This window comes from Euleptes europaea, chromosome 20 (assembly GCF_029931775.1).
Source record: "Euleptes europaea isolate rEulEur1 chromosome 20, rEulEur1.hap1, whole genome shotgun sequence".
Classification (NCBI taxonomy): Eukaryota; Metazoa; Chordata; class Lepidosauria; order Squamata; family Sphaerodactylidae; genus Euleptes; species Euleptes europaea.
Genome location: NC_079331.1, coordinates 12889263 through 12903010, shown reverse-complemented (window position 1 = coordinate 12903010; position 13748 = coordinate 12889263). Strand labels below are relative to the sequence as shown.

General features: G+C 46.8%; 2 protein-coding genes across 2 annotated transcripts in view; both read left to right on the top strand.

Annotated features, from left to right (window-relative positions):
- Positions 1–2413, top strand: part of LOC130492287 (cell surface hyaluronidase-like) — a 108744-nt gene extending 106331 nt beyond the window's left edge. The window contains exon 26 of the mRNA XM_056866085.1: positions 2339–2413. Coding sequence (XP_056722063.1) covers positions 2339–2413 — 75 coding nt within the window. The remainder of the gene's footprint in view (positions 1–2338) is intronic.
- A 4218-nt stretch (positions 2414–6631) lies between these two features.
- The window catches only part of CEMIP (cell migration inducing hyaluronidase 1), a 57175-nt gene continuing 50058 nt past the window's right edge, over positions 6632–13748 (top strand). Inside the window, exons 1-2 of the mRNA XM_056866127.1 lie at positions 6632–6689; positions 11910–12059. Coding sequence (XP_056722105.1) covers positions 6632–6689; positions 11910–12059 — 208 coding nt within the window. The remainder of the gene's footprint in view (positions 6690–11909; positions 12060–13748) is intronic.

Sequence of the window (13748 nt, the reverse complement as noted above, 5' to 3'; positions counted from 1 at the left end):
AGACCAAATGTTGACGGACATTCTTTGCAGTCTCTCTGACCATCTCTGTCCGGTCTGGCCTTTGTTCTCCAAGATGATAATACCCCATATGTCCTTCCCCTCCCCACTGAACCAAGGGCGAAAGAGCTGGCAAATTACAACCAGGGGAACAGAGGCGGATCTACTGTGAAACTAATGATGCTTAAGCTTCAGGGCCCCTAATCCCGGAGGGACCCCCCAGAAGCAACTTTTTTTTTTATGAATGAATTTCTCAACAAAATCGATAGGGTTTTTTTTTAGCGATAGAATCATAAGCCAATGGGTTGAAGTCCTTAATGTTGGCCTTAGAATGGGCTCTAACGCCCATTTCATGTGGCCTCAAAATCTCCCTGTAATTGGTCAAATTTCCAAATTTTCCTCGGGGGCTTGCAGCGCCCAAGCACCAGCTGTAAGGGCTCCCTGAGCTCACCAGAATCTATTCATAGCCTACATTTTGACAGCTGGATCCTCAAATCCTTCGCTGGTGCGCGGCTTAATCTATAGTTTTATTTCATCACTGTATGGCCCATTTTCAAGGATTCCACCCCACCACCCTGTTCTCCACCATTTGGGCCTCGAGGTCCTTGCAAGGGCGTAACCCTATTGTTGCTGGTTGCGAAAGGGCCCCCGTAACAGTTCAAGCTTCAGGGCCCCAAAAATGTAGATCCGCCACTGCAGGGGAACAATATGCTTGACCTTCTGGAAAATTACACAGGCTAAATGCTGGCTGAAAGAGGTGGGAGAAGCCAGGGGCTGAGGTGAGCCACATGTAAACACGGACAGGGCCATAGCGGTCCAAAGGATAACAGTTCTCCGCCCTGCTGCTTAACAGCAAGCACTTGGGAGGAGGTTTCGGCAGCTAGCCTGCTGGACCAGTGGAAGGTCTTCTCCCGGCACTCAGTAGGGAAAAGATCTGTTAGCCTCGAAGAGTCATTGAAGGAAAACCAGATTCAGTTGGGCTCCCCGGATGATCGCAGGCACCGTCCGCTTGTTCCTTGCGCGTGTCCTCAAAGAAGGGTTGTCTGAGCGTCGTTGGCTGTTTCACACCCCCAAGGTACCACGATTTCTTAGTGTTTGGTGGGAATCCATCGGTACTGAGGATGTCTTGCAAAGCCCAACAGAGTAACAACTAAACGTGCCGTCTCCACCTGGGCATGCAGAACGTCTTCTGTTCCTATGAAGGTCAGTGTTTCTGAGGGCTGGCGATGGAGGCAAATCAAACCTGCAACACATTCAAGAAGAATAGCTAAATGCAGTCTTTAGCAGCAAGACGAAGAAGTCTAAGAGTTCTGTGGCAACTGGAAGACTGCCCAGTTTGCTTGCAGCACACTGGACAGGCAGAGGTTGTGGTCTGTAGCGAGGAAATGCTACAAGATTATATTTTGGTGCTGTAAAAAGGTTAGCCAAATGGATAGCGTAAATCAGAGCATGAGGCTGCAGAATAGAAAGGATGCTTTTTGGGGGTGGGGGAAACAGCGGGGCCAAGTGTTTTATAAAAACCCAAGCTTTTGAATGAGAATTCCTTCATTTAAAAAAAAAATGTTTCTAGACCTTAAGGTTGCAAGAAAGGCTTGCAGGTAAATTGACGTTCTCTGGCGGATCTTTTCAGCAGAGACAGTGTGGAGTTTCTGCGTCCTCTGCTTTTTGCCCCTTCCCAAAATCAGCCGGTTTTAGAGTACCATCCTAAGATCACTTCCTTGGGGGTAAACCCCAATGAACAGACCCGAGAAGGATTCTGAGTAGCTCTTACTTAGGAACCCTCTCTAAATTTATGCTAAGCAAGCCCGTCTGCACAACCTTTCCTTTCTCTTCGTAACTTTATCCAGGTTGAAGAATCCAGCTTTTCGTGACGCAGAAGTTTGTTTTTCCACCGGCAGGGAGTATATGTGAGCAAATTGTCCTGGGTGAGCCTTAAGGTCCTTTTTAGAGCCGCTTGAGCAGCGAGAAGGGGGATCGGGGCCATCTCGGTAGGGATTATGTCAGGAGATTGACGCCTTCGGCGGGCAGCTGGTGAAGGCCCTGACTAACGGCTTCCTGTATCTACTTTTAGCATTGTCTGCTAATATTTGCTCTTTGGAAGTCGCCCAACAGCTGGGATTCTTTTTGTGGTGGTTGGTTTTTTTTTCCCCCAAAGAAAAGCAAGTGTCCTGCCAGAACGAGAGACGTAAACTCCACTCGCGGATGCCAGACAGCCTTTAATGGATAAGCAAAGAAGCTTTTCTTGCCCAGAAGAGAATTTGCAGCTGGAATCTGACCGACCTTCAAGATTTTCACAGCACTGGCTGCCTGATAAGCTTTTCACTTTCTTTGTTTTTGGAAGGGCTTTGCGGATGGGCTGCTTTACGCCACCAATGTGCTGCACCTGCTGGATTTCAGTCTGCGGGACAGTGGTTAGAACAATAGCTTCTTTTAAGTTGCAGTTCTCTTAGTCCTTTGGAGTGACTGTTGTGTATTTTTTTTTAAAAAAACTGGCCATTTGTTGATATTTCATGGTAAACCTTATTAATATGGATGCTATTCAGGTGAAGACAGAACGCAGTGGTGCACTATTCCTAATGTGCCTCTAGGAGCCCCATGGTGCAGAGTGGTAAGCTGCAGTCCTGCAGTCCAAGCTCTGCTCACGACCTGAGTTCGATCCCAACGGAAGTTGGTTTCAGGTAGCCGGCTCAAGGTGGACTCCGCCTTCCATCCTTCCGAGGTGGGTAAAATGAGCACCCAGCTTGCTGGGGGTAAAGGGAAGATGACTGGGGAAGGCACTGGCAAACCACCCCGCAAACAAAGTCTGCCTTGGAAACGTCGGGATGTGACGTCACCCCATGGGTCAGGAATGACCCGGTGCTTGCACAGGGGGGGACCTTTACCTTTACCTAGGAGTCAGAAGCCTTACTTAACAGTACCAGTTCGCAGCAGGGAAAGGTTCTAAAGTTCTTTTTGGCTTTAGGGGTTCATGGAAATAAATGCCCCCCCACACATCCTAATTTAAACTTCCTATTTAAATTCCTTCAACCTAAATTGTGGAACTCTCTGCCCCAGGATGTGGTGATGGCTGACAACTCGGAAGGCTTTAAGAGGGGAGTGGACGTGTTCATGGAGGAGAGGACTATCCATGGCTACTAGTCATGATGCATACCTACTCTCTCCCTTATCAGAGGAGCATGCCTGTTATATGAGGGGCTCTGGAACACAGGCAGGATGGTGCTGCTGCAGTCGTCTTGCTTGGGGGCTTCCCTAGAGGCACCTGGTTGGCCACTGTGTGAACAGACTGCTGGACTTGATGGACCTTGGTCTGATCCAGCATGGCCTTTCTTATGTCCTTATGAGCATGCCTATTATATTAGGTGCTATGGAACACAGGCAGGACAATATTGCTGCAGTCGTCTTGTTTGGGGGCTTCCTAGTAGCACCTGGTTGGCCACTGTGTGAACAGACTGCTGGACTTGATGGGCCTTGGTCTGATCCAGCAGGGCCTTTCTTATGTTCTTATTTCTTTAGACGCAGGATCCCACAGGCAGGATGGTGCTGCTGCAGTCGTCTTGCTTGTGGGCTTCCTAGAGGCACCTGGTTGGCCACTGTGTGAACAGACGGCTGGACTTGATGGGCCGTGATCCAATCCAGCATGGCTTATGTTTTTATGTTCTTATTAGCAATTATTATTATTTTATTTAAATCTATTTAATAATTATGTCCTTTCAGCGCTGCTGTCAGGAATGTAAAATTTGGCTTCAAGGAAGGTAGTTCTCTTATGCGGAGTGGTTTTCTGGGTGGCAACTAAGGGCCTGTGGAAAGGGCATTTCCCTGCCTGAGGCCCCGGAAAGCCGCTGCCAGTCTGCTTTGGTTATGCATTAGGTTCTTACGCTCACCTGTGTTTTCATGTACCGTAAGCTCTGCAATGCATGCTGAAAAGGCACCACCCAGTCCCTTGGACTTGATTTGTGGTGGAGTTGCCAAAAGAAGGTTTAAAGAGATTAAAACAGTGTCACAGTATTATCGCAGCTTCGTGCCTGTTTGCAGTGACGGTACTGCTACCGTACAACCAAATGTTAACAACAAATTGGCCCACGCTAACTGTTAATAGGAGCCCCGTGGGGCAGAGTGGTAAGCTGCAGTACTGCAGCCCCAAGCTCTGCTCACGACCTGAGTTCGATCCCGACGGAAGCCGGTTGCAGGTAGCCGGCCCAAGGTTGACTTAGCCTTCCATCCTTCTGAGGTCGGTAAAATGAGTACTCAGAGAAGATGATTGGGGAAGGCACTGGCAAACCACCCCGTAAACCTAGTCTGCCTAGGAAATGTCGGGATGTGACCTGGTACTTGCATATGGGACTACCTTAAGAAGAAGAAGAGGAAGAGGAGTAGTAGTTGGTTTTTATATGCCGACTTTCTCTGCCACTTAAGGGAGAATCAAACCGGCTTACAATCACCTCCCCTTCCCCTCCTCACAACAGAGGTGAGGCTGAGAGAGCGTGACTCATCCGAGGTCACCCAGCTGGCTTCGGTGTTTAGGAGCTGGGAAACCAACCCGGTTCACCAGATTAGCCTCTGCCGCTCATGTGGAAGAGTGGGGAAACCAACCCGGTTCTCCAGATCAGACTCCACCGCTCCAAACCACCGCTCTTAACCACTGCACCACGCTGGCTCTTGACATTCTAACTGTTAACAGTGGCCATTGTGCTTGAGGGTAATTGCAGGAAATCCTAGTTGTAACATTCTTGGTTTATACAGTGTCAACACTCGTAAACCATCAGGCCTGCTGTGGAGTTCCGACACAATACTATTAAACTGTGGGTGTTATAATTTGTTTTAAATTTAAAACGGCATGCAGTACTTATTCGCATGCAGTACTTTCCTACCATTTCCCCCCTCTCTTCTGGCATCATTTAATGGTCGCTGGATCTCGGGGTGGGGGGGGCACCGGTGTTGGTGCTGCCCAAAAGGGTGTCTGTCTATTGGACTGCAGGACTGTAAAAATCTGAGACCCGCCGGATCGATTCTAGATATATCCAATGGGTAGAGTTGCCAACCCCCAAGTGATTACAAACTTATAAACACAGCAGCATAAGACAACAAAACACATAAATCATACTATGCAAAGAGTGCTATATTCTATGTGCGGTAGTCAGATACTGTGAATAAATATATACAGTGGTGTTAGCTAAACAAATAGAACTATATACAAAAGTTAAACGTTCTTTTTTAGAACCAGTGTCTTTGGAGTCGTTGTCCATCAGTAATCCTTTCAAGGTTGCCACATTTGGGTGCCTTGTTGTTGAAGTGCATCACGGAGTTGTGTCCTGTTGATTGCACTGACAATATGAAGTTGGGGTCATACAAATTTCACAGTCCAAAGTGTATTACAGGGGTCCGGATTAACGCCCAGTTTCGACCCGAGGTCTTCATCAGAAAATATGTTCAAGGCAGTTAATATGTCTGCTCTTGTAATGGAGGGAACTCAAAGTTCTCCAACATTACAACAGGCTGATTACTTATTTGCCGTAACCTCCAAGTGGTGGCTGGAAATCTCCCGCTATTCCAACTGATCTCCAGCTGATAGAAATCAGTTTCCCAGGAGAAAATGGCTGCTTTGGCAATTGGACTCTACGGCATTGAAGTCCTTCCCCTCTCCAAACCCCGCCCTCCCCAAAAATCTCCAGGTGTTTCCCAACCTAGAACTGGCCACCCTACCAGTGGGGGAAGCATTTGTAAACTTGTGGGGTGGGGTGGACAGTTCTTGGATTCATGCCCCCGTCCCTATGGAACACGTTGGTTTGTTCTAAGCTGTATTTATTCGCTGTTTTGCCAAATCAATAAAGACGATCAGTTTTAAAAAGGAGAAATAAAGTGTTCGTGTCGTGTTTTTGTCGCGCCGGGAGCGTACGCTGATTCATTCGACCTTGTCGACGCGGGAGTTCGGTTCGAATACCTTTGCGTCTCATGCCGCGGGTGTGTGCTTTATGATGTGTATGTTGCCAAGCTGACATCGGTTTGTAGAATTTGAACCTCTGTGTAATTTTTATCAAGCTTTTCCTTTTTGCCATTTAAACATATGGATGTTAGGCTATGCTGTGGCCCTGTTGCTTATGTGCTTGAAATGAATTCCGTAGAAATATCCTGTTCCTCGTGGGGATTACTCTCTGTGTATATGTTGATAATCCCGAGTGATGCTATTAATCTTGCAGAAAGGGGGATGTGTGGAGGGGGGAGCAAGCCCAGCGGCCTGCGTCCCGGTAATAGGGTTGCCAACCTCCCGGTGGTGGCTGGAGATCTCCTGCTATTACTACTGATCTCCAGGCGACAGAGATCAGTTCCCCTGGAGAAAATGACCACTTTGGCCATTGGACTCTATGGCATTGAAGTCCCTCCCCTCTCCAAACCCCGTCCTCCTCAAGCTCCACCCTCAAAATCTCCAGTTATTTCCCAACCCGGAGCCGGCAACCCTAGTCCTGTGCAACTCGGAACAATATATCGTACTGTCATAAAAATGGGCATGATATTTCCTGGTGCCATTTTTGCATAAACGAATGCAGGTACTCAGTTTCTAACACGGTAGTGGGTTTCTCCCTTTTTTTACAGGTCTTTGGAGGGCAAGGAATATCGAGGAGCAGCTGCCCATGCAAAGATGTCCACGGAAATCAGCTTCGTTTTGCTTCTGTTTGTGCTGCTGCCTGTGCACAGGGGTAAGTGGCATCTCCAGGGATTTCACCAAGTTGTCACGACATTCACTGTAGGGTCGGGTTGCCAACCTCCAGGTGGTTAGCAAACACAAAACAGCAGAAAAACAAGCATTCAATAAATTCAAAGTATGTCCTTGTTCAATTTAGGCATATAGTTAACATACAATTATATAATCATTGTCTGTGCAATATTATGCAGGATAAATCATAAACAACTTGTAATTACAAATGTCTGAATCCCATCCAAAGAGTCTATATCCTGCATAATATTGCACAGACAATGATTATATAATTGTATGTTAACTATATGCCTAAAGTGAACAAAGACATACTAAATTGAACAAAGCATTTATTGAATGCTTCTTTTTCTGCTATTTTGTGTTTGCTAACTAACTGTATAGCAAGCTAACCTTTATTTACCTAAACCTCCAGGTGGTGGCTGGAGATCTCCTGCCGTTACGACTGATCTCCAGGGAACAGAGATCAGTTCACCTGGAGAAAAGGGCCGCTTAGGAAGGTGGACTCTGCGGCGTTATACCCAATTGTGGTCCCTCCCCTCCCCAAACCCTTCCCATCCTTAGGCTCCACCCCCAAAATCTCCAGGTATTTCCCAACCTGGAGTTGGCAACCCTACTTTGGGGGCAGAGCCGTTTAGAATCCAGGTTCCGACCTCAGCTTCTTGATCCATTTTATTCTAAATTTACTTAAACGGTAGGCGGGCCAACCCAGTCTTTAAAATTATGCATTGTTATTTAAATGTCTCCTTTCTCTTAATCCTCTAAGCTGGTTTGAGAATTAAAAGTGCCTGGTTCGTTTGTGAGAATAGTTCTGCTCTTCTATTCTAACCTTCTCTAATCCTCCTCGGGGAGTTATTAGACATTTTAACATGATGGATACCTTTTAAAAAGGGTTATTTAAATGCAGAAAATCACAGCCAAGCGCTGTTTTGTATCCCTTCACTGCAGGAACCCCCTCACCCAGCACAAAGCCCACCCCACCTGATTAGATAACAGCAGTTAGTACTTGCTAAATCCTCATATTGCTTCCAGGCCCTATCACGAGCCATGAACTAACATTGCGTTAGTGAGCTGCAAAGTGCCTGGGGGATCTCATCTAAGCCATGAATATTTCGGCAAATTGCCCGTCTCTTGCTTGAGCCCCCAGTTATAAAATAACAACTCTGACTCCCCCCCACACACCTGCCCCATACAAATTCCCCAGTAAAAAGGTTGATGTTGATAGAAGCCTGCAGCAGTGAGGATTGGGTTGCCAACCTCCAGGCACTAGCTGGAAATCTCCTGCTATTACAACTGATCTCCTGCCGATAGAGATACGTTCTTCTGGAGAAAATGGCCGCTTTGGCAATTGGACTCTATGGCATTGGAGTTAGGGTTGCCAAGTCCCTCTTTGCCAATGGTGGGAGTTTTTTTGGGTGGAGCTTGAGGAGGGCAGGGTTTGTGGAGGGGAGGGACTTCAATGCCATAGAGTCCAATTGCCAAAGATGGCCATTTTCTCCAGGTGAGCTGATCTCTATCGGCTGGAGATCAGTTGTAATAGCAGGAGATCTTCTGTGTTACCTGGAGGTTGGCAACCCTATGCCCCATACAAATTCCCCAGTAAAAAGGTTAATGTTGATAGAAGCCTGGAGCAGTGAGGATAGTGCCAACCTCCAGGCACTGGAGCAGTGCCAACCTCCAGGCACTGGAGAGAAAAAGGCACCACTATACCAATATCAAAGGATAAGGAACTTAGTACAGGAGCGAAACATACAACAAGGTGCAAAAGTACAAACTTTATGTGCTACCAAGTTTGTACTTTTGCACCTTGTTGTATGTTTCGCTCCTGTACTAACCTCCAGGCACGAGCTGGAGATCTCCTGCTGTTACGACTGATCTCCAGCCGATAGAGATCAGTTCGCCTGGAGAAAAGGGCCGCTTTGTCCATTGGACTCTATGGCATTGAAGTCCCTCCCCAAACCCTGCCCTCTTCAGGCTCCACCCCAAAAATCTCCAGGTATTTCCCAATCCAGAGCTGGCAACCCTATGTGCAAAAGAGGGAAACGGTGGGGGCTGCTGCTGTCTTCAGTCCTGAAACACAAGCTGCTTCACCTAGGGAAATTCTCTCTTTTACACAACTTATTAAAGATGTCGCAATCCAGACCTCCTGTGTGTTTGGTTGCCCCAGCAAAAAAGACATCAGTGGATTGTGCTGGACAGATACCGCGGGCGAATGAATGGACTGATCCGTCTCCACTGGTCTCCCTCAGGAAGGTTTTGCATTGGATTTTCCACTCTATAGATGCACATTTCCCCCCATCTGAATTCTCAAAACTCTGCATGGGGGCTTATGGTTGAGTTTTGAGAATATGACTGGGGGGACAGTGCATCTAGAGTGGCAAATCCAAGGCAAAACCTCCCATGTATAAATGGCAAGAGGGTTTTTTGTTATTTTGCAGAATGTGACGGGAAACTGGATGCAGATGGGGAGAGTTTTGTTTAGCGTCCTCGGTGTATCCTTCCACTGGCCAAAGGATAAGATGATAAAAATGCCCAAATCGGCTCTGTCAGTCGAAGAATTTCCGGACGATAGAAACTGGAAAATATTCACGATGGGAAAGCGATCCATATTGGCTGCCCTCTATGTGACAGAATGCGATTTTCATTTCAGAGAGATTTTTCTAGGCAATGCGGGCTGGTTGGCTGGTTTTAAAATAACAGCTTCGCTTCATACGTATCAGGGCAGCAGATTTTAGGCCCAGCAGGACAACTGGCCTGTTAACAATATGTTCCCTTCAGATTTTCTACCTCCGGGTCCAAAATGCCCTGAAAAATCAGCTATGTTTGATGGTTGGTGCTGCATAAACCATATGGGAAAAAGCAGATTCACACAGATGCCTCGTGCATATGAACCGTGTGTTGGTGATGCCCCCGCCCCACATATCCCTAAACCAATGGAAGTATTTGCTGAGCGTGATGTGAGAGCGTGGTGTGAATTTGCCAGTGTGGTGTGAGAGCCAGAGCGTGGTGTAGTGGTTAAGAGCGGTGGTTTGGAGCAGTGGACTCTGATCTGGAGAACCGGGTTCGATTCCCCACTCCTCCACATGAGCGGCAGAGGCTAATCTGGTGTACTGGATTTGTCTCCCCACTCCTGCACACGAAGCCAGCTGGGTGACCTTGGGCAAGTCACAGCTCTCTCCGCCTCACCTACCTCACAGGGTGTCTGTTGTGGGGAGGGGAAGGGGATTGTAAGCTGGTTTGAGTCTCCCTTAAGTGGTAGAGAAAGCCGGCTTATAAAAACCAGCTCCTCCTCCTCCTCCTCCTCCTCCTCCTCCTCCTCCTTCTTCTTCTCCTTCTTCTCCTTCTCCTTCTCTTCCTCCTTCTTTTCCTTCTTCTCCTTCTCCTTCTTCTTCTTCTCCTCCTCCTTCTCCTCCTCCTCCTCCTCCTGCTTCTTCTTCTTCTTCTTCTCCTCCTCCTTCTTCTCCTTCTTCTCCTTCTCCTTCTCCGCCTCCTCCTTCTTCTTGTAGTCCTTGCAGATAGTGCAGGAGAGAGAGAAAATAAATTGTACTACATCTCCTGGCACCTAGCATTTAGGTGCCTCACTAAAACATTTCCATTCATCCAGGCTTTTAACTAGACTTCATCTTTTCTGAGATGTTACCTGGGCCTGTTTTAGTATGGCTTTTAGGGCCTCCTTCTGTGGCTATAGGGCTATAGTTTACATTGTCTGTGAAAATGTTTTGGTAGTTTTCTTTTCTTCTCCCTCCACTCCACATTGTTTATTGGAGCATTTTCATTTTGTTCTTCTGTAATGGTTCATCCAGTTCCACTCCATTGTTTATTGTATGTATTATCCTGGACTTTTATTATTTTGTTTTTATAGTTCCGTAATCCCCTCGGAGTTTCAACAGGAAAAGCAGACGATAAATAAATAGGCTTTTTATGCTACTGGTTCAGTCTTTGTGTATGCAGCACTTCCAATCCACTTTCAATGTACTTTGCAACTGGATTTTACTGTGTGAAATGGCAGAATCCACTGGTAAAACAATGAGAAGTGCATTATTAGGGTTGCCAGGTCCCTTTTTGCCACCGGCGGGAGGTTTTTGGGGCGGAGCCTGAGGAGGGCGGGGCTTGGGGAGGGGAGGGACTTCAATGCCATAGAGTCCAATTGCCAAAGTGGCCATTTTCTCCAGGGGAACTGATCTCTATCGGCTGGAGATCAGTTGAATTAGCAGGAGATCTCCTGCTACTACCTGGCAGTTGGCAACCCAATTGGCAACCCTATGCATTATTATGCGGACAGGTGTCGTGGTTTTTTTAACTACTGTTTTTAACATGTATGCTGGAATAGGGCTTTTTGCATATCAGTGAGTTTACTGAATTATTTTAAAACTTGGCATGCATGCTTTGAAATTTGCATTTTAATGACTGGTTTTTTTTTTGTATTTTAAGCTGCTTCAAGCAGTTGTTTGGAGAGGTGGAGTATAAATAACCCATATAAATTCGTTCCCCGTGGGGCAGGAGGACATTGAGCCGGCTGAGCCCAGGTCAATGTTCTTCCAGGCCCAAATGTTCACAGGCCCCATTTCATTCAAACGAGGCACACAGAAACATCTGATATTTGATTTCTGGGATAGCAGAGATAGGCCTTTATCTCTTCCCCAGCTTGCACAAAGTTGTGTGCAAAATTACATTTTACCGAATAAAATCCCCCCTTTCCCCTAGGGTTGCCAGCTCTGAGTTGGGAAATACCTGGAGATTTTGGGTGTGGCGCCTGAGGAGGGTGGGGTATGGAGAGGGGAGGGACTTCACTGCCATAGAGTCCAATTACCAAAGCGGCCACTTTCTCCAGGGGAATTGATTTCTATTGCCTGGAGATTAGTTGTAATAGCGGGAGATCTCCAGCCACCACCTGGAGATTGGGAAGCCTACCTTTCTTCTCATGGTAATAGGATGATGTGGTTCCTTTTAGCCTCTATGGTGGGGTTGTGGTTGAGTGGTAGAGCATTTGCTCGGCATGCAGAAAGTCCCAGGTTCAATCCCTGGCATCTCCATTTAAAAGGATCAGGCGATGACAGGTGATATCAAAGACCTTTACCTGAGACCTTGGACAGCCACTGCCAGTCAGAGTAGACCAGACTGACCTTGTCGGGCCGAGGGCCTGACTCGGTATAAGGCACTTCAAGAGTCCAGTGCTTTTAACTGTTTCTTTTATGTGTGCTGACAGCAACAGCCTCGTCCTGTCCTGATTTGGACCCACGACTGAAACTGTGGACCCCTGGGCATGATGAATACAACTTGGTCAACATCAGCCGTGGCCAAGAGCTCCTGTTATCTTCTTCGGCAACTGTCCATTCCATCCTCATCACAAGTGGAGGTAAGCCCAGCTGTTGGAAAAAAGTGATAACTTGATCAAAGTCTTCTGGATGATGCCTTCTGAGAGATGAGAGGGAAGTCTGCCGCAGGAGCAGTAACTTAGTGGTAGAGTTCTGGCTTTGCATGTAGAAAATCCCAGATTCAGTCCCTGCCTGTCAAGAAATGCAAGCCTGGCATATCAGAGTTTGACAGTTCAGGACTAGATCTAAATTTCTGCGAAACTCGTGCTGCACTTTTAAACCCTATTTTATCAAACTGTGCTAACCAAGCTGATGACAGTATGATGAACTTGTTGTTATCTTCCTGAAGTCCTGAGATCATCGAACCTGTAGCCAAATTTTTTGATGATGTAATTAAGAGAAGAGGTAAAATGATGTACAGTAGCTAGTTTTAGTCTTATTGATTGTACTTCAAATTCAAAAACCTTTATTGGCATAACAAATTGTACAAGGTATTCCAGAATTTGGGATTGTACTAAATATGCAAATAAAGGTATTGAAATTGAAATTGACTAGATCTAAAGCATCTTGATAGACAGAAGTCAGCCAAGAACCAGCCTGAACAGGTTGTGACCAATGCTGATGCAATGAGGAGTAATGGGTGCAATGACTCAGCAGTTAGCTGATTGGTGACGATCGGGAGAGCTATAAATGTATATTTCTCTGTATCCACGTGGGGGAGATATTAGTGGATGTGGTTCGTGTCGGTGATTGCTGTAAATCTGAACACTGTATATAAACTAGCACTGTTTTATGTAGCATTGGCTCTGCTGGTGTTTATTCCTGGGATTCTGCATAATCCGCCAGCTCCTCCTCCAATTCCTGCCATGTCCAGTGCCGGAAAGACCTTTTACCTGACACCCTGAAGAGCTGCTACCAGTCAGAATGGAAAACACTGAGCAGTAGATAAAAAAGCCCAGGCCGAGGTTCGGTGGTAGAACATCTGCTTGGCATGCTGAAGGTCTCGGGTTCAGTCCCCTGCATCTCCATTTTCAGAAGGGAGGGGCTGTGGCTCAGTGGCAGAGCATCTGCTTGGCATGTAGAAGGTCCCAGGTTCAATCCCCAGCATCTCCAGTTAAAGGGACTAGGCAGGTAGGTGGTGTGAAAGACCCCTGCCTGAGACCCTGGAGAGCTGCTGGCAGTCTGAGTAGACAATACTGTCTTTGATGGGCCGAGGGTCTGATTCAGTATAAGGCAGCTTCATGAGTTCATGTGTTCAGGGATCGGGTGTTATGAAAGACCTCTGCCTGTCGTCTTGTTTGGGGCTTCCTAGAGGCACCTGGTTGGCCACTGTGTGAACAGACTGCTGGACTTGATGGGCCTTGGTCTGATCCAGCAGGGCTTTTCTTATGTTCTTATGTTCTTATGAGTCCTTGAAGAGCCAATACCAATCACAATTAGGGTGGCCAACCTCCATGAACTAATATTCTATGAGCTGTGGAGTTCACCTTTTGTTAGTTCAGAAACATGGCGAACTATGCGCACAGTGCTCACTAAGAGAGCAATGCTAGACAAAATTGTACCCTTCTAAACCTGTTGACTTCAGTGTGCTTAGAAAGGTGTCATTCTGCTCAGCATTGTGCTGTCGATGTATGTGATTTCAGACATACTTTTCAAAATGGAAACTGGATTCTCAGGGTGTTCCTGTTTGTCTTTGGAAGCGGCTGCCACACCTGTGTCAAAAAAATTAA